The sequence below is a fragment of the Heteronotia binoei genome, chromosome 3 (genome assembly GCF_032191835.1).
Source record: "Heteronotia binoei isolate CCM8104 ecotype False Entrance Well chromosome 3, APGP_CSIRO_Hbin_v1, whole genome shotgun sequence".
In the NCBI taxonomy this organism is placed as follows: Eukaryota; Metazoa; Chordata; class Lepidosauria; order Squamata; family Gekkonidae; genus Heteronotia; species Heteronotia binoei.
The window spans coordinates 95,672,077-95,692,606 of NC_083225.1; the positions used below are offsets into that span (position 1 = coordinate 95,672,077).

The 20,530-nt window shown below is 45.6% G+C and overlaps 1 protein-coding gene across 1 annotated transcript in view; it reads right to left on the reverse strand.

The window, feature by feature from the left end:
* The window catches only part of SH3BGR (SH3 domain binding glutamate rich protein), a 62,863-nt gene that overhangs the window by 17,820 nt on the left and 24,513 nt on the right, over positions 1-20,530 (reverse strand). The window contains exon 3 of the mRNA XM_060234248.1: positions 10,368-10,448. Within this exon, the coding sequence (XP_060090231.1) occupies positions 10,368-10,448 (81 nt within the window). The remainder of the gene's footprint in view (positions 1-10,367; positions 10,449-20,530) is intronic.

A 20,530-nucleotide genomic window follows, 5' to 3' on the forward strand; every position in this document is an offset into this window, starting at 1 on the left:
ACAAATGTCATACCCTGCTTTTCTCCCCAATGGTAACCCAAAGTTGTGTTGTTCTTCTGTCCTCCATTTTATTACAACAACCCTGTGAGTTGGTCCAGCTGAGAGTGTGTTGCTGAGCAACCTTCTGTGGCTGACTGGGGATCTACGTATTAGAGACATATGACAGGTAGCTTAAAAGCTCTTCTTACATGTTGCCTATTGTGAAAATAATCTGGTTAGGGTGTTCTAATTCCCTTCATTTTTGGCACTGCAACCTCCATCATCATTCTGGGGTTGGTGGGCAGTGTATCATTATTTTCTGATGAGTTAAACCTGCCACAGAGACCCTTAGCTTCCACTGCAAATTAGCATGGGCGGTGGCAGGTGTCTCACCTGGGTCAGGATAATCCCATGCCTTTGAAAACTCACAATCATCCTGAAGCTGGTAGCCGATTTCGAATCTCCTAAATTTATTCTCTGATGAGTTATGCTTGCCATAAATGGACAAATGTACAGACAGGGTGTTCGTTTTATTACTACTGATCCATGGTAACAGCAAGCAAAGTGACTTAGAATCATAGAGTTGGAAGGGAAGAAGAAGAAGATATTGGATTTATAGCCTGCCCTCCACTCCAAAGAGTCTCAGAGCGGCTCACAATCTCCTTTACCTTCCTCCCCCACAACAGGTGAGGTGGGTGGGACTGAGAGGGCACTCACAGCAGCTGCCCTTTCAAGGACAACCTCTGCCAGGGCTATGGCTGACCCAAGGCCATGCTAGCAGGTGCAAGTGGAGGAGTGGGAAATCACCCCGGTTCTCCCAGATAAGAGTCTGCACACTTAACCACTACACCAAACTGGCTCTTCTGATGAGTTAAACCTGCCACAGAGACCCTTTGCTTCCACTGCAAATTAGCATGGGCAAATTAGCATGATCTCTAGGGTCATCTAGTCCAACCCCTGCACAATGCAGGAAACTCACAAACACCTTCCCCTAAATTCACAAGATCTTCATTGCTGTCAGATGGCCATCTAGCCTCTGTTTAAAAACTTCCAAGAAAGGAGAGCCCACCACCTTCCGAGGAAGCCTGTTCCACTGAGGAATCGCTCTAACGGTCAGGAAGTTCTTCCTAATGTTCGTGTTTAAACAATTTATTGGTAGCATATGGTTACAAAACTTAACTATTTCTTAATTTTTTTTCCCCCCGCATTAACCCATATGACATTTCCATCCCCCCTTCCTCCAATGTTGACTTCCCCGAGGTTATAAATTCAAAATCAATATTAAAGGCACTTCTAACTGCTCAAAGTTCAATATATATATTCTTACTACTAAAAAATTGTCCAATGTTTCTTTACTTTCCAAGTTTTCTCCATGTATCCTTTAAATTTTCTCCACTCCCTTTTGAATATCTCTAAATCATAGTCTCTTAGTGTTCTAGTTAGTTTGTCCATTTCGCACCACGATAAAACTTTCATGGTCCAGTCCCATTTCTCCGGTACTTTTTCTTGCTTCCAAAGCTGCGCGTATAATGTCCTAGCAGCTGATAGCAGGTACCAAATTAGAGTCCTGTCTTCTTTTGGAAATTTTTCTAATTGTAATCCAAGTAAAAACGTCTCTGCAGTTTTCTTAAAGTCATAGCCCAAAATTTTGGAGATTTCTTGTTGTATCATCTTCCAGAATTCTTTCGCTTTTTCACATGTCCACCACATATGGAAGAAAGAACCTTCATGTTTTTTACATTTCCAACATCTATCCGACATTTTCTTACTTATCTTAGCCAGTTTTTTCGGAGTCATATACCACCTATACATCATCTTAAAACAGTTCTCTTTAATACTTTGACAAGTTGATATCTTCATTGAGTTCTTCCAGAGGTGCTCCCATGCATCCATTTGTATTTCTCTGTTCACATTGATTGCCCATTTGACCATTTGAGACTTTACTACTTCTTCTTCTGTAGACCATTTCAATAATAACTTATATACTTTTGATATCAATTTTTCATTGTCACCTAGCAAGACCCTTTCCAGTTCTGTTTGTTCTTGTCTAATTCCCTCTGATTTTATGTCATTTTCCATCAAGCTTTTAATTTGTTGCATTTGAAACCAATCATAATTGTTATTTAGCTCTTCTGAGGTTTTTAATTCAATTTTGTCTCCTTGAATCTTAAGCAGTTGATTATATGACATTTCTCTTTTTTCTTCGGATTCAGCTGTTATTTTTATTACTTCTGCTGGCACTATCCATAGCGGTTTTCTCTCGTCCCCGTATTTCTTGTATTTTATCCAAGTATTTAGTAAAGTATTTCTGACATAGTGGTGAGAGAAAAAAACATCCATTTTATTCTTCCCATAGTACATGTACGCGTGCCAGCCGAATTTATTTCCGTGAGCTTCTAACCATAAAGGTTTTTTGTCTAACAGCATTATCCAATCTTTTATCCATGTCAAACAAACTGCATCGTGATACAATCTTAGATCGGGAAGTTGGAAACCTCCTCTCTCTTTGGCATCCGTTAAGATCTTCATCTTTATCCTTGGTTTCTTTCCAGCCCAAATGAAATCAGAAATTTTCCTTTGCCATTTGTTAAATTGTTTTGCATCTTTTACAATCGGGATGGTTTGAAACAGATACATTATCCTTGGCAAAATATTCATTTTAATTGCAGCTATCCTGCCCAGTAAGGACAAGTTAAGCTTGTTCCATTTCATCAAATCTTTGTCCATCTTACACCACAGTTTTTCATAATTGTTTTTAAATAAATCAATGTTCTTCATTGTTATCTCTATTCCAAGGTACTTAACTTTGGTTGTGACTTCACAACCCGTCACCTTTTGTAGTTCTTTTATTTTATTTGGTTGCATGTTTTTACAAAGGAATTTCGATTTCTCCTTATTTATGTATAATCCTGCTAGTTCTCCGTACTCTTTTATCTTAGCTAACAGCAATGGTGACACTTGAATCGGATTCTTCATTATGAACACTATATCATCTGCAAATGCTTTGTATTTATAAGAGAATCTTCTGATTTTTAGACCTTCTATTTCTTCATCTTTTTGAATTTGTTGTAACAGAATTTCCAGGGTCATTATAAACAACAATGGTGATAACGGGCATCCTTGCCTTGTTCCTTTACTCACTTTCAATTCTTTGGTGAGGTCTGCATTTATACACAGTTTTGCATGCTGATCTGTATATATTGCTCTTGTCATTTTTATAAATTGTTCCCCTAGATTAATTTTTTCCATTACCGCAAACATAAAGGACTTCCTGTTTGGCTGGAAGACAGGCTGCAGCTCCCTAACAGAGGGGGATTTTATTGTCACTGTTCAGGGTATAAAAGACCCCTGAAAAGGTCCATGCCCATTAACCCTAGGCAAGGGTTAATCCAAGACGATGTTTTATTTTTCCCTTTAGCTGTTGATATCGAACTGGAGGGGTCAGGAAGCTGTCTCCTTCAGTTCTTGATGTCCGGCCATACGGGACTTGTCAACCATTATCTGCAGTGATTCTAAAGTCATTAATTTGACTCAAGTCTGTCGGAATCCAAACACTCTAGATGGACTGACTTTAATTGCAAGAAAACGTGAGCCGGGGGAGTTGAGAACATCTACAAGGTACATTTATCATTTTTATCTTCACTCTGAAAGACTTTGAATATAGTTTAAACACTGAGTGGATTATAAACAGACGAAGGCAAAGCATAACTGAATGGAAAAAAAAAACTTTTACCTTGTTAAGCTGAGCTCTGGGGCTTTGGAAGTGAATAACAGCAAAAGAACTATAAGATAAGAGTGAAAGTTGGCAGTCTGTCGCTGGTGACGCAGAAGAAAGAAAAGAGATTTGCCCTCTATATATGCCCATAAACTGTGGAACTTTGAATGAACTGAGCTGAGTGGGGGCATAGTAGGAGAAGAATTCAGCCTGTGAAAATTGAATGCTGCAAAAATAATTGCCTTCAAAGATATTTGAAGAAAAGACATTGTTTTGGGTTTTTGTGGTTACGGTTTCTTCATGTAGCTCAAAAAACTGCGAGACTTAGACACGAAATTAGACCAAGCTGTAACAGGAAGTGAAACTAAAAGGGGCTGGACAATAATTCAGAGCCTATAAGGATTACAAAAGCTGTGACATCCGACCTTTGAACCAGGAAGGAATTGAGTCCAAGACCAAGAAAGACTAAGAAAGACCTCTCTGGACTGGAACTGTACCATAGAGAAATAACGATTGCCATTTTAAAAGGGAGAAAAACTGTCAAAATTGTTAAAATTCAATATCTTTGCTCAGGAAGAAGGGAGGAAAACGAAATTAGTCTCATCTGAAAGAACTTGCTCTAAGCTATTGGACTGGATGCTAAACTTTATGTGGGGATTTTTTTAAGGTTTGGTGATTTTTTATATGTCAGTAGAAAGAATAACACGTGCAAGAGCCCAATCATTTGATAAGATGCAGTCCCAATTTGATGCTCTGGAGGCAAAAATGTTAAAAACAATGGACAAATTGCATTTGGCAATGAAAAAAGATTTTAAAAAAGAAGTTGGAGATCTTAGGAAAGAGATAGAGGGTTTTAAGGAAGAGACTCAAAATAAAGTGAAGGAGGTAGAGATGAAAGTGGATACACAGGCCTCTGCCTTGCTAAAACTTCAAGAAAAGGTCATAATACACGATTGTAAGTTGATGGAATCACAAGTTCGTCTGAGAGGGGTACCTGAAAAGGAAGAGGCAGATTTAAAAGGCTATATGGTGAATATCATCACTGAGTACATAGAAGAAGACCCTGACAAATTTAAGAGTATGTTGGAGGGTGCCTATAGAGTCAACTCAGTTTATGCGAAAAATAAAGGCCTGCCAAGAGACATTGTCATAAGACTAAGATCAAAAGAGGTGGCAGAGAAGATTTTGAGCAAAGGATACCAAAAAGCCTGGGCAATAGAAGGGAGCAGAGTTAAAATAATGAAAGAGCTACCAAGACAAGTGATCAGTGATAGGAAAAAATACAAGAGGCTAACTGACCAGCTACGTGCAGAGGGCACAAGATATAGATGGATAATACCGGAGGGTCTTGGATTTGAACAAAATGGCAAGAGGATTACAATAAGAAGTGAACAAGAGATGCATAGCTTTTTTGAAGAAAATAAAGAACCAACATCATAATGGAGTACAAATTACTATCTTGGAATATAAACGGACTAAACTCACCACAGAAAAGAAGGAGAACATTTCATTGGATTAAAAAGCAAAAATGTAATATAATTTGTTTACAGGAAGTTCATATACAATGCAAAGACAGTAAATTTTTGTGGAATAGAAATTTGGGGTTGGAATTTTTTTCACTAGCAGAGCAAAAGAAAAGAGGGGTGGTCTTTTACATCAAAGAACAACTTGAGCCAAAATTAATCTTTAAAGATAAAGAAGGAAGATATATTGCTGTTGAGGTGACGATAGAGGCGAAAAAAATGTTACTACTAGGACTTTATGCACCCAATGGAGCGAAAGACAAATTTTTTAAAGACATAAATTGACAAATGGATGAAAAGACATATGATCAGGTATTGATGATGGGTGATTTCAATGGGACAATACAAAATAATCTTGACAGATCAAGTTCAAAGAAGAATGATAAAGAAGGGAAGCTACCCAATTCTTTTTTTGAGTTGATTAAACAGGAAAATTTAGAAGACATTTGGAGAAAGTTCAACCCTGATGTAAGAGACTATACATTTTTCTCAGCAAGGCATAATTCTTTTTCCAGAATTGACATGTTATGGGGTTCCCAAGATTTGGGCCTCATAACAAAAAAAATTGAGATTCTTCCAAAGGTTTGGGCGGACCATAATCCAATATGCTGGTCTACAAAATTGCAAAGGAAATCAAGAAGATGGAGAATGAATGAGGATTTACTACAAAATAAAGACATTGTGTCATTCTTAGAAAAGGAGACTGCAGCATTCTTCCAAATAAATGAAACTGAGGATATGGAATTTCAAACAGTATGGGACACTTATAAAGCAGTAATGAGGGGTATATTAATTACATTGAATAATAAAGACAAAAGAGCAAAAGAAGAAAGGCTGTCAGCACTGCAAAATGAAATAAATAAAAAGGAAGTTCTTCCTAATGTTGAGCTGGAAACTCTTTTGATTTAATTTCATCCCAATGAATCTGGCCCTACTTTCCAGGGCCACAGAAAACAATTCCACACCCTCCTCTATATGACAGCCCTTCAAGTACTTGAAGATGGTGATCATATCACCTCTCAGCCGCCTCCTCTCCAGGCTAAACATCCCCAGCTCTTCAACCTTTCCTCATAGGACTTGGTCTCCAGACTCCTCACCATCTTTGTCACCCACCTCTGGACCCATTCCAGCTTGTCTATATCCTTCTTAAAATGTGGTGCCCAAAACTGAACACAATACCCAGGTGAGGTCTTACCAGAGCAGAGTAAAGCGATACCATCACATCACGTGATCTGGACACTATACTTCCGTTGATACAGCCCAAAATTGCATTTGCCTTTTTAGCCACCGCGTCACACTGTTGACTCATGTTCAGCGTATGATCCACTAAGACCCCTAGATTTTTTTCGCACATACTACTGCTAAGACAAGTCTCCCCCATCCTATAACCATTCATTGGATTTTTCCTACCTAAATGCAGAACTTTACATTTATCCCCATTAAAATTCATTTTATTGATTTTAGCCCAGTTTTCCAGCCTGTCAAGGTCATCCTGTATCCTGTTTCTGTCTTCTTCTGTGTTTGCAACCCCTCCCAATTTAGTATCATCTGCAAATTTAATAAGCATTCCCTTGATTCTTTCATCCAAATAATTTCTAAAGCTGTTCAACAAAACAGGTCCCAGGAGAGATCTTTGAGGCACTCCACTTGTCACTCCTCTCCAAGAGGATGAGGAATCATTCACATGCACTCTTTTGAGTGTGATCTGTCAACCAGTTACAGATCCACCTAATGGTAACAGGATCCAAACCACATTTTACCAACTTATCAACAAGGATAGTATGTGGAACCTTATCAAAAACTTTACTGAAATCAAGATAAATGATGTCTACAGCATTCCCCTGATCCAGCAAGGTAGTCACTTTCTCAAAAAAAAAAAGATCAGGTTAGTCTGACATGACTTGTTCTTGAGAAAACCATGCTGGCTCTTAGTAATCACATCCATTCTTTCTAAATGTTCCAGGATCAACTGTTTAATGATTTGTTCTAAAACTTTTCCAGGTATAGACGTCAAGCTGACAGGTCGGTAGTTACCGAGATTGTCTTTTTTTTCCGTCATGAAGATGGGGACAACATTCGCCCACCTCCAATCTTCTGGCACCTCTCCTGTTCTCCAAGAATTCTCAAAAATAATAGCCAGAGGCTATTACATCCGCAAGCTCTTTTAGAACCCTTGGATGCAATTCATCTGGCCCTGAGGACTTAGTTTCATTTAAAGAAACAAGGGGCATTTTCGCACTCACCTTTGCACTCACCTTCAGCCGGCGCGACACCCCTCTTCACCGCGCAGGATCTGCGCGGATTTTGCACGTAAAGCCGCGGAACAGCCGGAAGAGCCGGCGCAAACCGCCAAAAAGCAGTTTCCGTTTGCGCGGCTTTTGCGCCGGGAGTTTCCGGCTCTTTCGGCTGCTCCTAGGTGTTTATGTACTACCCCTATGCTGATCCTAGGTTGGAACTTCATACCCTCCTTATATGTTCTGTTTTGCCATGTTGAGCACCGTTTCCCTTGTTTTGTAACAATAATTGGTTTAGATCAGGGTCATATAAGGAGCTCTATCTTTGTCTGGGGGCTTATGGTGGCTCAGTGTCATGGCTCACAGGGGATGGAGCTGTGGTTCAGTGGTAGACCACCTGACTTGTATATAGGAGGTGCCAAGTTAAATATTTGGTATCTCCAGTTTAAATGATCAGGTTGTAGGTAATGTGACACCTAGAGAGACACTGCCAGTCTCAGCAGATTATACTGACCTTGGTAAACCAATGGTCTGACTTGGAATAAGGCACTTTCATGTGTATGACATGTGCTTTCAGAGAATAATTAAGAACAGAGCTTCCAAGAGCCACCATAAGCTGTGCTTCCAGGGTCCTGGGGAAAACAGACAACCTGCTAGGTTGCTACTGAAAGAAAAGCAATGGGAGGACCTCAGTTCAGCTACAACTGAATGGTTCTGCCAGTTTTCAGTGTGATTAGAAGAGCAACAAAGTACCACATGAACAGGCAGGTTTCATTTTGCCTCACATTACTGAGAAGTGTTCCCACTTGTGGTGGATTCAGTTCACAAAAATTGACTGACACCCATTATGTGATCAAGCGCAGAGAAAACATTGTACAAATGTATGTATACATTGTAAAACACCACTTGTACAATGATACATTGGTAGAGGACAACTGCACAATGAATCCTCATAATTAAGTAGTTCAGTCAATCAACAGCCAGTGACTCATCATACTGGGTAGCCTCCTGGACAGATCTGTGAAACTGGAAGTAAGGCAAACAGTTCCTCCCTTCCCCTGCTCTTTTCTGCTAGCAAAAGCATATGGGCTGGAAGGGAGAGAATGATAAAGCTCCTCCTGCTCCTGTGCACTCTTGGGAGCCAATTTACATCCCCACCCCCACCCCATGCACACTATTTTAAAGGTGAGCATCAGGTCACGTATCAAATGCAAGTTGTTTTCCCCAACCCAACTTGCATTTAACATATAATCTGATCAGATCTTCAGTGATACAGGTTCTATAACACTGATGTTTTTTAATCAGAAGTTCTGACTAGTTGCTTTGTGTGATGCTGTTTGGACATAATTATTGTATTTTTTAACTGAACTTTACCTTCTTGCCCTTCTTGACTGACAAGGGAAACATTTAAATAAGTAAATAAATACTAAAGATCACATTTAGAAGCAAACTTCAAGATTACATTGATCAGGTTATTCAGATGCTCTTATAAGAAAATTGTTGTAATCCTGGTGTAAGTGGACTAGGGTTGTCAAGTCCCCACCAGCTGCTGGCAGGGGACTTTTTTCACACATGTGCAGCACGATGAGGTCACCCAAAAGTGACATATTGTACCAAGGACATCGTGCAACAATGCTCTAGGAATTTTGGGGGGAACTCTATGGCACCATAGTTTTCCCTCAAATTGCCAGTGTCCCTGCACAAAAACACAGAGTGTTCCCCCCCCCCCCCAATTCCTAGAGCATTCCTGCACGATGTGCCCGGTGTGATACATCACTTCCGAGTGACCATCGTGCTGTACACCACTGTGTGATGGGGCTCTTTGGGGGTGGGGATCCCCCTGGTGACCTGCTCCATGCTGGTGGGTTGGGGGTCTCGAAACAGGGGGAACAGGTTTCCCCAGTGGGAGCTTGGGAAGCCTAAAGTGGACTCCAACATCAAAACATATTTTAAAGTTTCCCAGGAGGCAAACTGGGTATAGTCCAATCTTGTCAAACCTCAGAAGCTGAGGTAAGTTGGCACTTAAAAGAGAGACCACCAAGGAAAGCAATGCCAGACCACATCTGCTTTTGCCTTGATGGGGTTACCATAAGTTGGCTGAGGCTTGCTGGCACTTTACACACACAATGCTCACTTGTAGTTCACAAGTATTTCCAGAGGTTTATTGTTCTGAATTTAGGATATTCTATTGCTCTATTTTTCTGTAGAGATGTGGAATGGTATGGTATAGCATGATCTCATCAGATCTCGGAAGCTAAGCAGAGTTGGTACTTGGAAGGGACGGGAGACCACCAAGGAAGACTCTGCAGAGGAAAAGAGTAAGAGTCTTGTAGCACCTTTAAGTCTAACAAAATTTGTGAGCCACTGCTCACTTCTTCAGATACCTTCAGGTATCTGACATGTATCTGAAGAAGTGTACTTGCACACAAAAGCCAATACCTTGAATAAAACTTTGTTGGTCTTAAAGATGCTACTGAACTCAGACTTTGTTCTACTACTTGAAACCAACACAGCTGTCCATCTGGATCTATCTTAACTGGATACAGTTTACAAGAACAGAGAGAAACCATCTTGGCAACCTAAGTGTCTAAGTGTGGGAATTAAGAATATTGTGAAAATATATGTGGAAGACTGCCAATATCAGATATTTTCTTTGTTTGGTCTTTATACTTCTTGATTCTTTTTCCCCCCTCTCCCTCTCCAAGACAGAACTAGTTATTTTCTATTATGTTTTGGAGACTGGACTCTATGACATTGTACCCCACTTAGGTCTTTGTTCTCTCCAGGCTCCATCCCCAAATCTCTAGGAATTTTCCAGTCTGGATCTGACAACACCCACCATGCCAAATCCCTATCTAATTTATTAGATTAATTAATTAATGTGAATAAGTTGCAACAAGCGATATACATTCATACCTTTGATCCTGGTGGAGGGGCAAGGCCTAGGAATGAATAAATAATATTTTCTTCTTTTGCAGAGAAAAACGAGTCAAAATCCTGCAAAGAGAATTCAAATATACACAAAGAAATTTATAAAAATCATATTTAAAGGGACTAGACTCTACAAATACAGTTTACAAGAACAGCCTGAAATCTGAAATCGGCACAGCCTGAAATCTGGAAGCATTGCTAATAAACAAAGCTGCTGATGCCAGGGAGCATGAGGGTCAAGAGGGAACAGGGCATCGTGCTGAGGATAAGGGGAATGCACCCTCAGAAGGGACCTCTTCTTCAGTTGGTAAGCAGGTATCCTTTTGCACCAAGGAACAATCCCTGGGCGGGGGGGGGGGGGGCGTGTCTTGGTAGTTGGTGATTCAATCCTTAGACAAGTAAATAGCTGGGCAGCAAAACTACGTACTGACCATATGGTGACTTGCCTGTCTGGTGCAAAGGTAGCGGACATTACACATGTTGTAGATAGGCTGATAGACCGTGCTGGGGAGAAGCCAGTGGTCGTGGTACATGTTGGCACCAACAATGTGGGGAAATGCAGTCATGAGGTCTTGGAGGAAAAATTTAGGCTGCTAGGCAGGAGACTCAAGGCCAGGACCTCCAACGTAGACTTCTCAGAAGTGCTACCTGTTCCACACGCAGGGCCAGAGAGAAAGGCACAAATTAGGAGTCTCAATGCGTGGGTGAGATGATGGTGTCAGGAGGAAAGGTTCAGGTTTGTTAGGCACTAGGATGCTTTTTGAAACAATTCAGTGGAGGGTGGTAAGCAGTGGGGTACTGCAGGGCTCAGTACTGGGTCCAATGCTTTTAACTTGTTCATTAATTATTTGGAGTTGGGAGTAAGCAGTAAAGTGGCTAAGTTTGCAGCTGTCACTAAACTGTTCAGGGTGGTGAGAACCAGAGAGGATTATGAGGCACTCCAAAGGAATCTCTTGAGGCTGGGCAAGTGGGCATCAACGTGGCAAATGACATGCAATGTGGCCAAGTGCAAAGTAATGCACATTGGGGCCAAAAATCCTAACTATAAATACAAGTTGATGGGGTGTGAACTGGCAGAGACTGACCAAGAGAGAGATCTTGGGGTTGTGGTAGATAACTCACTGAAAATTTCGAGTCAGTGTGCGACTGCAATAAAAAAGGCCAACGCCATGCTGGGAATTATCAGGAAGGGAATTGAAAACAAATCAGTCAGTATCATAATGCCCCTGTATAAATCGATGGTGCAGCTTTTTTTGGAATACTGTGTACAATTCTGGTCACTGCACCTTAAAAAAGATATAACATTGGAAAAAGTGCAGAAAAGGGCAACTAGAATGATTAAAGGGTTGGAACACTTTCCCTATGAAGAAAGGTTAAAATGCTTGGGGCTCTTTAGCTTGGAAAAATGTCGACTGAGAGGTGACATGATAGAGGTTTACAAGATTATGCATGGGATAAAGAAGGTAGAGAAAGAAGTACTTTTCTCCCTTTCTCACAATACAAGAACTTGTGGACATTCAATGAAATTGCTGAGCAGTCGGGTTAGAACTGATAAAGGAAGTACTTCTTCACCAAAATGGTGATTAGCACATGGAATGCACTGCCACAGGAAGTGGTGACAGCTGCAAGCATAGACAGCTTCAAGAGGGGATTGGATAAACATATGGAGCAGAGGTCCATCAGTGGCTATTAGCCACAGTGTATAACTCTTTCTCTGGGGCAGTGATGCTCCGTATTCTTGGTGCTTGTGGTGGGCAGTCACAGTGGGAGGGCTTCTAGTGTTCTGGCCCCACTGATGGACCTCCTGATGGCGCCTGGTTTTTTAGTCACTGTGTGACACAAAGTGTTGGACTGGATGGGCCACTGGCCTGATCCAACATGGCTTCTCTTATTTATTATTTATTTAATTTATATCCCACCCTCCCCACCAAAGGCAGACTCAGGGCAGCTCACAAACCAAGGGTCGACACAAACACATTAGTGTGACCAATACAATAAAACAACAATAAAAACATAAAAACAATTTAAAACAATTGCATGTGCTACAATCATAATTTCAGGCAGCAATTTAAATTCTGGTGGTTAGCTATACTCAGAGGTCTCAGGATCGACATAGCACAGTGAAGTAGGCCATTGGTGGTGTTCTTATGGGCCAGTCCCATTGCTGCAGATGTTACCATTCATGTAAATGCCTGGTGGAAGAGTGCCATTTTGCAGGCTCTGCAGAACTGTAAGAGCTCTCACAGGGCCCTAACCTCCACCGGCAGCTCATTCCACCAGCTAGGGGCAGCAACAGAAAAGGCCCTGGCTCTCGTTTTGAGCTTTGCTTCTCTGATACTGGGAACTGTCAACAGGTTTTGAGACCTGGACCAAAGTGCTCGCTGTGGCATGTACAGGGAAAGGCGGTCCCTAAGGTATGCAGGACCCTGACCATATAGGGCTTTAAAGGTAATGACCAGCACCTTGAAGCGAATCTGGTACATTATCGGTAGCCAGTACAGCGCTTTCAGCACAGGCTGAATGTGTTCCTGTAAAGGAATTCCCATAAGCAGCCTGGCTGCAACATTCTGCACTAGCTGGAGTTGCCGGATTTGGGACAAGGGCAGCCCCATGTAGAGAGCATTACAGTAATCCAGTCTCGAGGTGACAGGTAGCATGGATCACTGTTGCCAAGTCATTGCGTTCGAGAAAGGGGACCAACTGCTTTGCCATCCGCAGATGGTAAAAGGCTGACCTGGCAGTGGCAGCTACCTGGGCCTCCATTGTTAAAGAAGGATCCAAGAGCACCCCTAAGCTTTTAACCTTGGGTGCCAGTGTGAGCTGCACTCCATCGCAGGTCGGTAAACGAACCTCTGGTCCCGAACCACAGTGACTCAGATACAGGACCTCCGTCTTCATCGGATTTCTTATGTAGTCCTATGTTCTTATGTAGTCCTGTGGTGTTAAGTGACAGCTCATGCCAGGCGCTACTTGAGGCTTTGGCCACTGTAGTGGACCTTGGGAGCTGCTCAGTGCTCGGAGCAGCTCCCAGATAATGCCACAGTAAGGGGGAGCGCTCACTAAGTCTTCCTTATCCCCTCACTGCAGTTCCAGATGAGCTGCTGGGGGGGAAAGGGAGGAAGCCTTGGCAAACAGCTCTGGATGAGCCAGCAAAAGAAAGAAGGGGGTGAAGGAGGCCTCAGCAAGCCCATCAGGAACAGCTCTAAATGAGCTCTTGAGAGCAGCTGTGGGAGAGGAGTTGAAGGCAATGGTTCCAGTGGCTGCAGTGGAGCTTTGGGGCTGCATTGGCCCAGCAAGAATGTGGAAGGGAGATGAGATGAGATTCATCCCCATGGGTACTGCAAGCTCCCACTTGTTTCAGTATAATTTTCTAACACTATGGCATATAATATTACACACATGTTGTAGGGACATATATGGGCTACGGTTTTTGCTGGTGTAACTTTCCACTGTTTCTGGAGAGTGCTCCTGAGCTGGGGTGGCTGAAACTTCAGGACAGACAAAAGGAAGTACTCCTTTTCACAAAGAGTGATTAAGATGTGGAATTTGCTGCCAGAGGATGTAGTGATGGCCACAGGAATAAACAGCTTTAAAAGGGGATTAGATGGATTAATGGAGGATAAGTCTAGCTACTCTCCATGGTAACTGAGGGGAACCCCCACATTCACTAATCTTCTGAATCCCAGAGCCAGGAGACAACATCAGGGGAAGGCCTCAGCCTCTGTGCCCTGTTGTTGACCCTCCAGAGGAAATGGTTGGTGATTGTGTGAGACAGGATGCTGGACTAGATGGACTACTGGTCTGATCCAGCAGGGCTCTTCTTATGTATAATCAATCATTCCTTGCACAGTACAGTTACATAACAAGCAGCACTTTTTATCATATATATATATATATACACACACACACACACACACACACAAAAAAAAAATAGGACAACATATAGAATTATGTACAGAGTTGATCCTTATGTATTATTAGGGGTTGATATTTATGTATTATTAGGAGTTATGTACAGTCACACCATTGGGCTTCTACTTTTATCAGATTATAAATCATATGATTGCGTCACTGAAAATTTTAAGTACAGAAAAAAGAGTGCAGCCTAGAAATTCAAATACTACCTGCTGCACACAAAAGGGCAGGTTTACATATCCGAATAAAGACACTAATGTTCAGTTTCTTCCAAAGTAAATACACCTGCCAACATTCATCAGATAAACACAGGAGCACTTTATGGAATGGAAAGAAAATGTTGGGACCAAACCACTTCCAAGAGATCTAATTGCTGCTATTCCCCAGAGCAGTTTTTGGAAACGTTAGCTACAAAATGTTGGCTCCCACCTAGTACCACAAAGCAGAAGATTTTTAGCTATCTAAATTCACAATCCAGTCAAATATTGCTTTTCAAGCCAGGGTGACCCACAAGCACCAGAGAACTATCGCCCAATTAGTCTGCTTGACATAGCAGGCAAATTATATGCAAGACACCTCCTGGAAAAACTCACTTCATGGATGAAAGAGCAAAATCTCCCAAGTAGGGAACAGATCGGATTTTGTCCTGGCAAGTCTACAATAGACCACTGTATAATTCTTAACCATCTGATAGAGAAATACAGTGGTAGAGGGAGAAGAAGGCTGTTTGCGGCCTTCCTTGATTTAAAAGGGGCATTTGACTCTATTCCCAGGGATCTTCCCTTGAACAAATTGGACATCATGGGTCTGAATAAACACCTACTTTTTCTTATTCGTAAAATGTATTCCCTTAATAGTCAGTAGCATACTTTTTAAAATACAGGATATAAAATCAGTGTGTAATAACTACATGCCTGTACATTACATAAGAATAAAACAGGAGGCTTATTAGATCACAGCAGAGGTTTCTCTACTCCAATGTCCTATTTCCCACACTAACTAGCCAGCCAGATGCTTCTTGGAATCCCATTAGCAAAGAATAAATGTTTTGTGTTTGGGCCTCTCCCCCAACTGGCATTCAAGAATATACTGCCCCTGAACATGAAGGTTCTGTTTGGTTCTCATAGCTAACAACCATTCATGGACCTTTCCACTTACCTGAATCTGTCTAATTCTCTTTTAAAGTCTTCTGTCACCCCAGAGTTGAAAATGACTGGTGCTTGCACAGGGGACTACCTTTACCTTTTAAACCAGATGTTACCTCATAGTAGTTTATTCAATGAACTAATTATGCAGCATGTGACATAAATTGAAACTATGGCATTCACTTAAGGCATCCACTATTCCACATTTATAATCTCTATTACAGATTAACAAAGATCACAATGCATGTAAAATGTAAAGATTTAAATATCTCACTTTCATTACTTTTATAGATTCTTGGGAAATATTAGCCACAGAGGTTTTCTGTTCTAAATCCCCAACCAGGGTAAAGAAGAGAAGGAATTTTGGGGGCGAGGCACAAACACAAAATAATTAGATGGTGGGGGAAAGAGAAATGAAGGCATACCAGTAGGCTTCCCAACCCTCCCACCCTGGCGGGGGACCCCAGGATTTCCAGCCTCTTCCCCCGCTCCCCAAAAAAACGGAAGTGGGGGAGGAGGGGAAACAGCGCCAAGGAGCGTGGCGGGCCACCCCATCTCAAAGCGCGGGGGGGGCCACTGCACTGCTGCCGCCTCTTCTCCGCTTCACCGTGGCTGCTCCTCCAAGATGGGCTCAGGCTGGGCCCATCACCGTGGCTGCTCCTCCAAGATGGGCTCAGGCTGGGCCCATCTCGGAGGAGCAGCTGGGATGGGGAGGGGAGGGGGTGGCGGTGGCGCGTCGGCATCGCCTACTCCGCTCCACCTCTGAGGTGGAGTTGGGGGGGCGGGCCAAAAGCATGGCGGGGAGGGAGGGCAGGAGAGAGAGTGTGCCGCTCTAGGCTGTGCTCGGAAGTGCCTCCTCCTCTTCCTACTCGGTCTCTGGGGCAACACCAAGTCAAACGCCTTAGCTGCCCACCCGCCACCTTCTGGCGCAGCCTCCTGGGGTGGGGGGGAGGAAAAGCGAGAGGGCCGCTCTAGGCCGCGCCTGGAAGTGCCTCCCCTTCTTGCTCGGTCTCCGGGGCAACACCAAGCAGAGTCCTTCGCTACCCGCTCGCTCGCCCGCCACCTGGCAGCTGCTGGCTTGGCCTCCTGCGGGGGTGGGGGCACGGCTCCCAGGGAGGGCGGGTGGGGGTGGCTCCTTGCCTGCCCCCCAGGTTCACTTGGGGTGGGGGGGGGCGCTGGTGGGCGGGCTGCTGCCATGGCTGGTCCTGCCGCCGCCATCCAGATCGGGGACCAGCTCATCTTGGAGGAAGACTATGACGAGACCTACATCCCCAGTGAGCAAGGTGTCCCCTCCTCGCCATGCCCAGGGGGGGTCACCCGAGGGCGGTCCGGGCCCTCCTCCTACCGCTGTAGGGTTGCCAATCCCCAAGTGGGGGCAGGGGATCCCCTGGTTTGGAGGCCCTCCCCCCACTTCAGGGTCATCAGAAAGCAGGGGGAGGGGAGGGGAATGTCTGCTGGGAACTCTGTTATTCCCTAGGGAGATTTATTCCCATAGAAAATCATGGAGAATTGATCCGTGGATATCTGGGGCTCTGGGGGGGGGGGCTGTTTTTTGAGGTAGAGGCACCAAATGTTCAGTACATGTCCCCTCCTCGCCATGCCCGGGGGGGTCACCCGAGGGAGGTCCGGGCCCTCCTCCTACCGCTGTAGGGTTGCCAATCCCCGGTGGGGGCAGGGGATCCCCTGGTTTGGAGGCCCTCCCCCCACTTCAGGGTCATCAGAAAGCGGGGGGAGGGGAGGGGAATGTCTGCTGGGAACTCTGTTATTCCCTAGGGAGATTTATTCCCATAGAAAATCATGGAGAATTGATCCGCGGATATCTGGGGCTCTGGGGGGGCTGTTTTTTGAGGTAGAGGCACCAAATGTTCAGTACAGTATCTAGTGCCTCTCCCCAAAATACCCCCCAAGTTTCAAAACGATTGGACCACGGGGTCCAATTCTATGAGCCCCAAAAGAAGGTGCCCCTATCCTTCATTACTTCCTATGGGAGGAAGGAATTGAAAAGGTGCCCCTTTAAATGTGATGGCCAGAACTCCCTTTGGAGTTCAATGATGCTTGTCACAGCCTTGATCTTGGCTCTGCCCCTAATGTCTCCTGGCTCCACCCCCAAAGTCTCCAGATATTTCTTAAATTGGACTTGGCAACCCTACATACCAGGCTGGTTGATGATTCATTTCAGGGCTCTTACAGAAAGAGTCTGTAGGGCATGTGGTGCAGTGTTCCCTCTAAACTGAGTTAGTGTGCGCTAGCTCACAGTTTTTTAGCCTCCAGCTCACATATTTTTGTCTTAGCTCAGGAAGGATGGCCCCAGAGCAAACTAATTTATGCAGTAGCTCACAACTTTAATGCCAGTAGCTCACAATGTAGAATTTTGCTCACAAGACTCCACAGTTTAGAGGGAGCACTGGTGGACTCCACAATAGCTGCACAGTTACGTAGTACTAGCAGCGGATCCAGAAATCTCTCAGGCTAGCACTTTTCTTGCAGAAAAATCATGTCCTTCCAAAATATACAATGCTGTACCTTGTTTAGGGTGGCCAGACCGTCCCGGTCTCCCGGGACATTCCCGGTTCTGGCCACCCAATCCCGGCTCCCGGGCTGCCTATACCGGGACCATTAAAGGTCCCGGTTTAGCCAGCCCCGGAGGCGGTGGGCCGCGGGCGCCGGCGGGGAAGGCGGCGAGTGAGGGAGGGAGCGTCCCTGCGCCTGCGCAGGGCCCCTGCGCAGGCGCAGGGACGCTCCCTCCCTCACTCGCCGCCTTCTTCGCCCGCACGCGGGGCCGGCAGCGGTGGCGGAGGCCTCTCCGCGGCCTCCGCTGGTCGCTGGAAGCCCTCCAGAGTCTCTGGAGGGCCTCCAGGGACCAGCGGAGGCCGCGGAGAGGCTGCGGAGCAGCCGGCGCTGGTCCCGGAAGGCCTTCCAGAGACTCTGGAGGGCCTTCCGGGACCAGCGCCGACCAGCGAAGGCCTCCCCGCGGCCTCCACTGGTCCCTGGAGGCCCTCCAGAGTCTCTGGAGGGCCTCCAGGGACCAGCGGAGGCCGCGGGGACGCTGCGGAGCACCCGGCGCTGGTCCCGGAAGGCCTTCCAGAGCCTCTGGAAGGCCTTCCGGGACCAGCGCCGACCAGCGAAGGCCTCCCCGCGGCCTCCGGTGGTCCCTGGAGGCCCTCCAGAGTCTCTGGAGGGCCTCCAGGGACCAGCGGAGGCCGCGGACAGGCCGCAGAGCAGCCGGCGCTGGTCCCTGGAGGCCTCCAGAGGCCAGCGCCGGTAGCGGAGAGGCCCGGCGCTGGTCCCTGGAGGCCTCCAGAGGCCAGCGCCGGCAGCTCCCTCCCTCCCTCGCCGCGAGGCCGCCGCCGCAGGACTCGCCGCCGCAGGACTCGCCGCCGCTGGACTCTCCGCCGCCCTGGAAGCAGGTAAGGGGGCCGAAAGCGGGGGGGGGGCTTCCTTTCTTCCCTCCCTCCTCCCTCCCTCCCTTCCTTCCTTCCTTCCTTTCTTCCTTCCTTCCCTCACTCCCTTCCCTTCCTTCCTTCCCTCCCTCCTCCCTTCCTTCCTTCCTTCCTTCCTTCCCTCCCTTCCCTTCCTTCCTTCCCTCCCTCCTCCCTTCCTTTCTTTCTTCCTTCCCTCCCTCCCCCTTCCTTCCTTCCTTCCTTCCTTCCGTCCGTCCGTCCTTCCTTCCCTCCCTTCCCTTCCTTCCTTCCTTCCCTCCCTCCTCCCTTCCTTCCTTTCTTTCTTCCTTCCCTCCCTCCCCCTTCCTTCCTTCCTTCCTTCCTTCCTTCCTTCCTTCCTTCCTTCCTTCCTTCCTTCCTTCCTTCCCTCCCTCCCTTCCCTTCCCTCCCTCCTCCCTTCCTTCCCTCCTTATGTTCTTATGTGACACAGAGTGTTGGACTGGAGGGGCCACTGGCCTGATCCAACAGGGCTTCTCTTATGTTCTTATGTGACACAGAGTGTTGGACTGGAGGGGCCACTGGCCTGATGCAACAGGGCTTCTCTTATATTTTTATGTGACACAGAGTGTTGGACTGGAGGGGCCACTGGCCTGATCCAACAGGGCTTCTCTTATGTTCTTATGTGACACAGAGTGTTGGACTGGAGGGGCCACTGGCCTGATCTAACAGGGCTTCTCTTATGTTCTTATGTGACCAGAGTGGTGGGCTGGATGAGCCATTGGTCTGATGCAACAGGGCTTCTCTTATATTTTTATGTGGCACAGAGTGTTGGACTGGAGGGGCCATTGGTCTGATGCAACAGGGCTTCTCTTATATTTTTATGTGGCACAGAGTGTTGGACTGGAGGGGCCACTGGCCTGATGCAACAGGGCTTCTCTTATATTCTTATGTTACACAGAGTGTTGGACTGGAGGGGCCACTGGCCTGATGCAACAGGGCTTCTCTTATGTTCTTATGTGACGCAGAGTGTTGGACTGGATGGGCCACTGGCCTGATCCAACAGGGCTTCTCTTATGTTCTTATGTGACAATACTGACTTTGGTGGACCCAAGCACTGATTCAGTGTAAGGGAGCTTTGTGTTTGTGACTGGAGTAGATAATACTGACTTTGGTGGACCCAAGCACTGATTCAGTGTAAGGGAGCTTTGTGTTTGTGTCTTCTGGTGCAATTTTGTTCTCAGATCCTGTATTTACTTCATCAGTATATGGGATAAGGCACTTTCTCAACTGTGCTGCATAATGCAGCCTATTTATTTTGTCCTGTTGGCTCTGTTGGCTCTGTCTGCGCCACCTTCATCACTTTCGGGGTGTGGATCCCCCAGTGGGGTGGTCTCGTGACTCCCTCCGCCGGCTGTTTCTGATAGCCCTGCGCCCCCTCTTTCATTTGATATGTGTCCCGTGCGGGTGCCACCCTCCCGCCGGGAGATGCCGCAAAATGAGCCCCCTTGAGGCTTATGGCGGCAGGGCTCGGGGGAAGCGAGCTAGACTGCTGTTCTTTTGAGGGGTTATAGAGTGTTTCGAGCCTGTCCCTGTGGCATTGGTCCCATCGTTGTGGGGCCCAGGGGGCCGGCGCAGCGGCACGCTGAAGCAGCCTGTCGGTCACTTCCGGGTTCCTGTCCTGCATCTCGACCTGTGTTATTAGTGACAG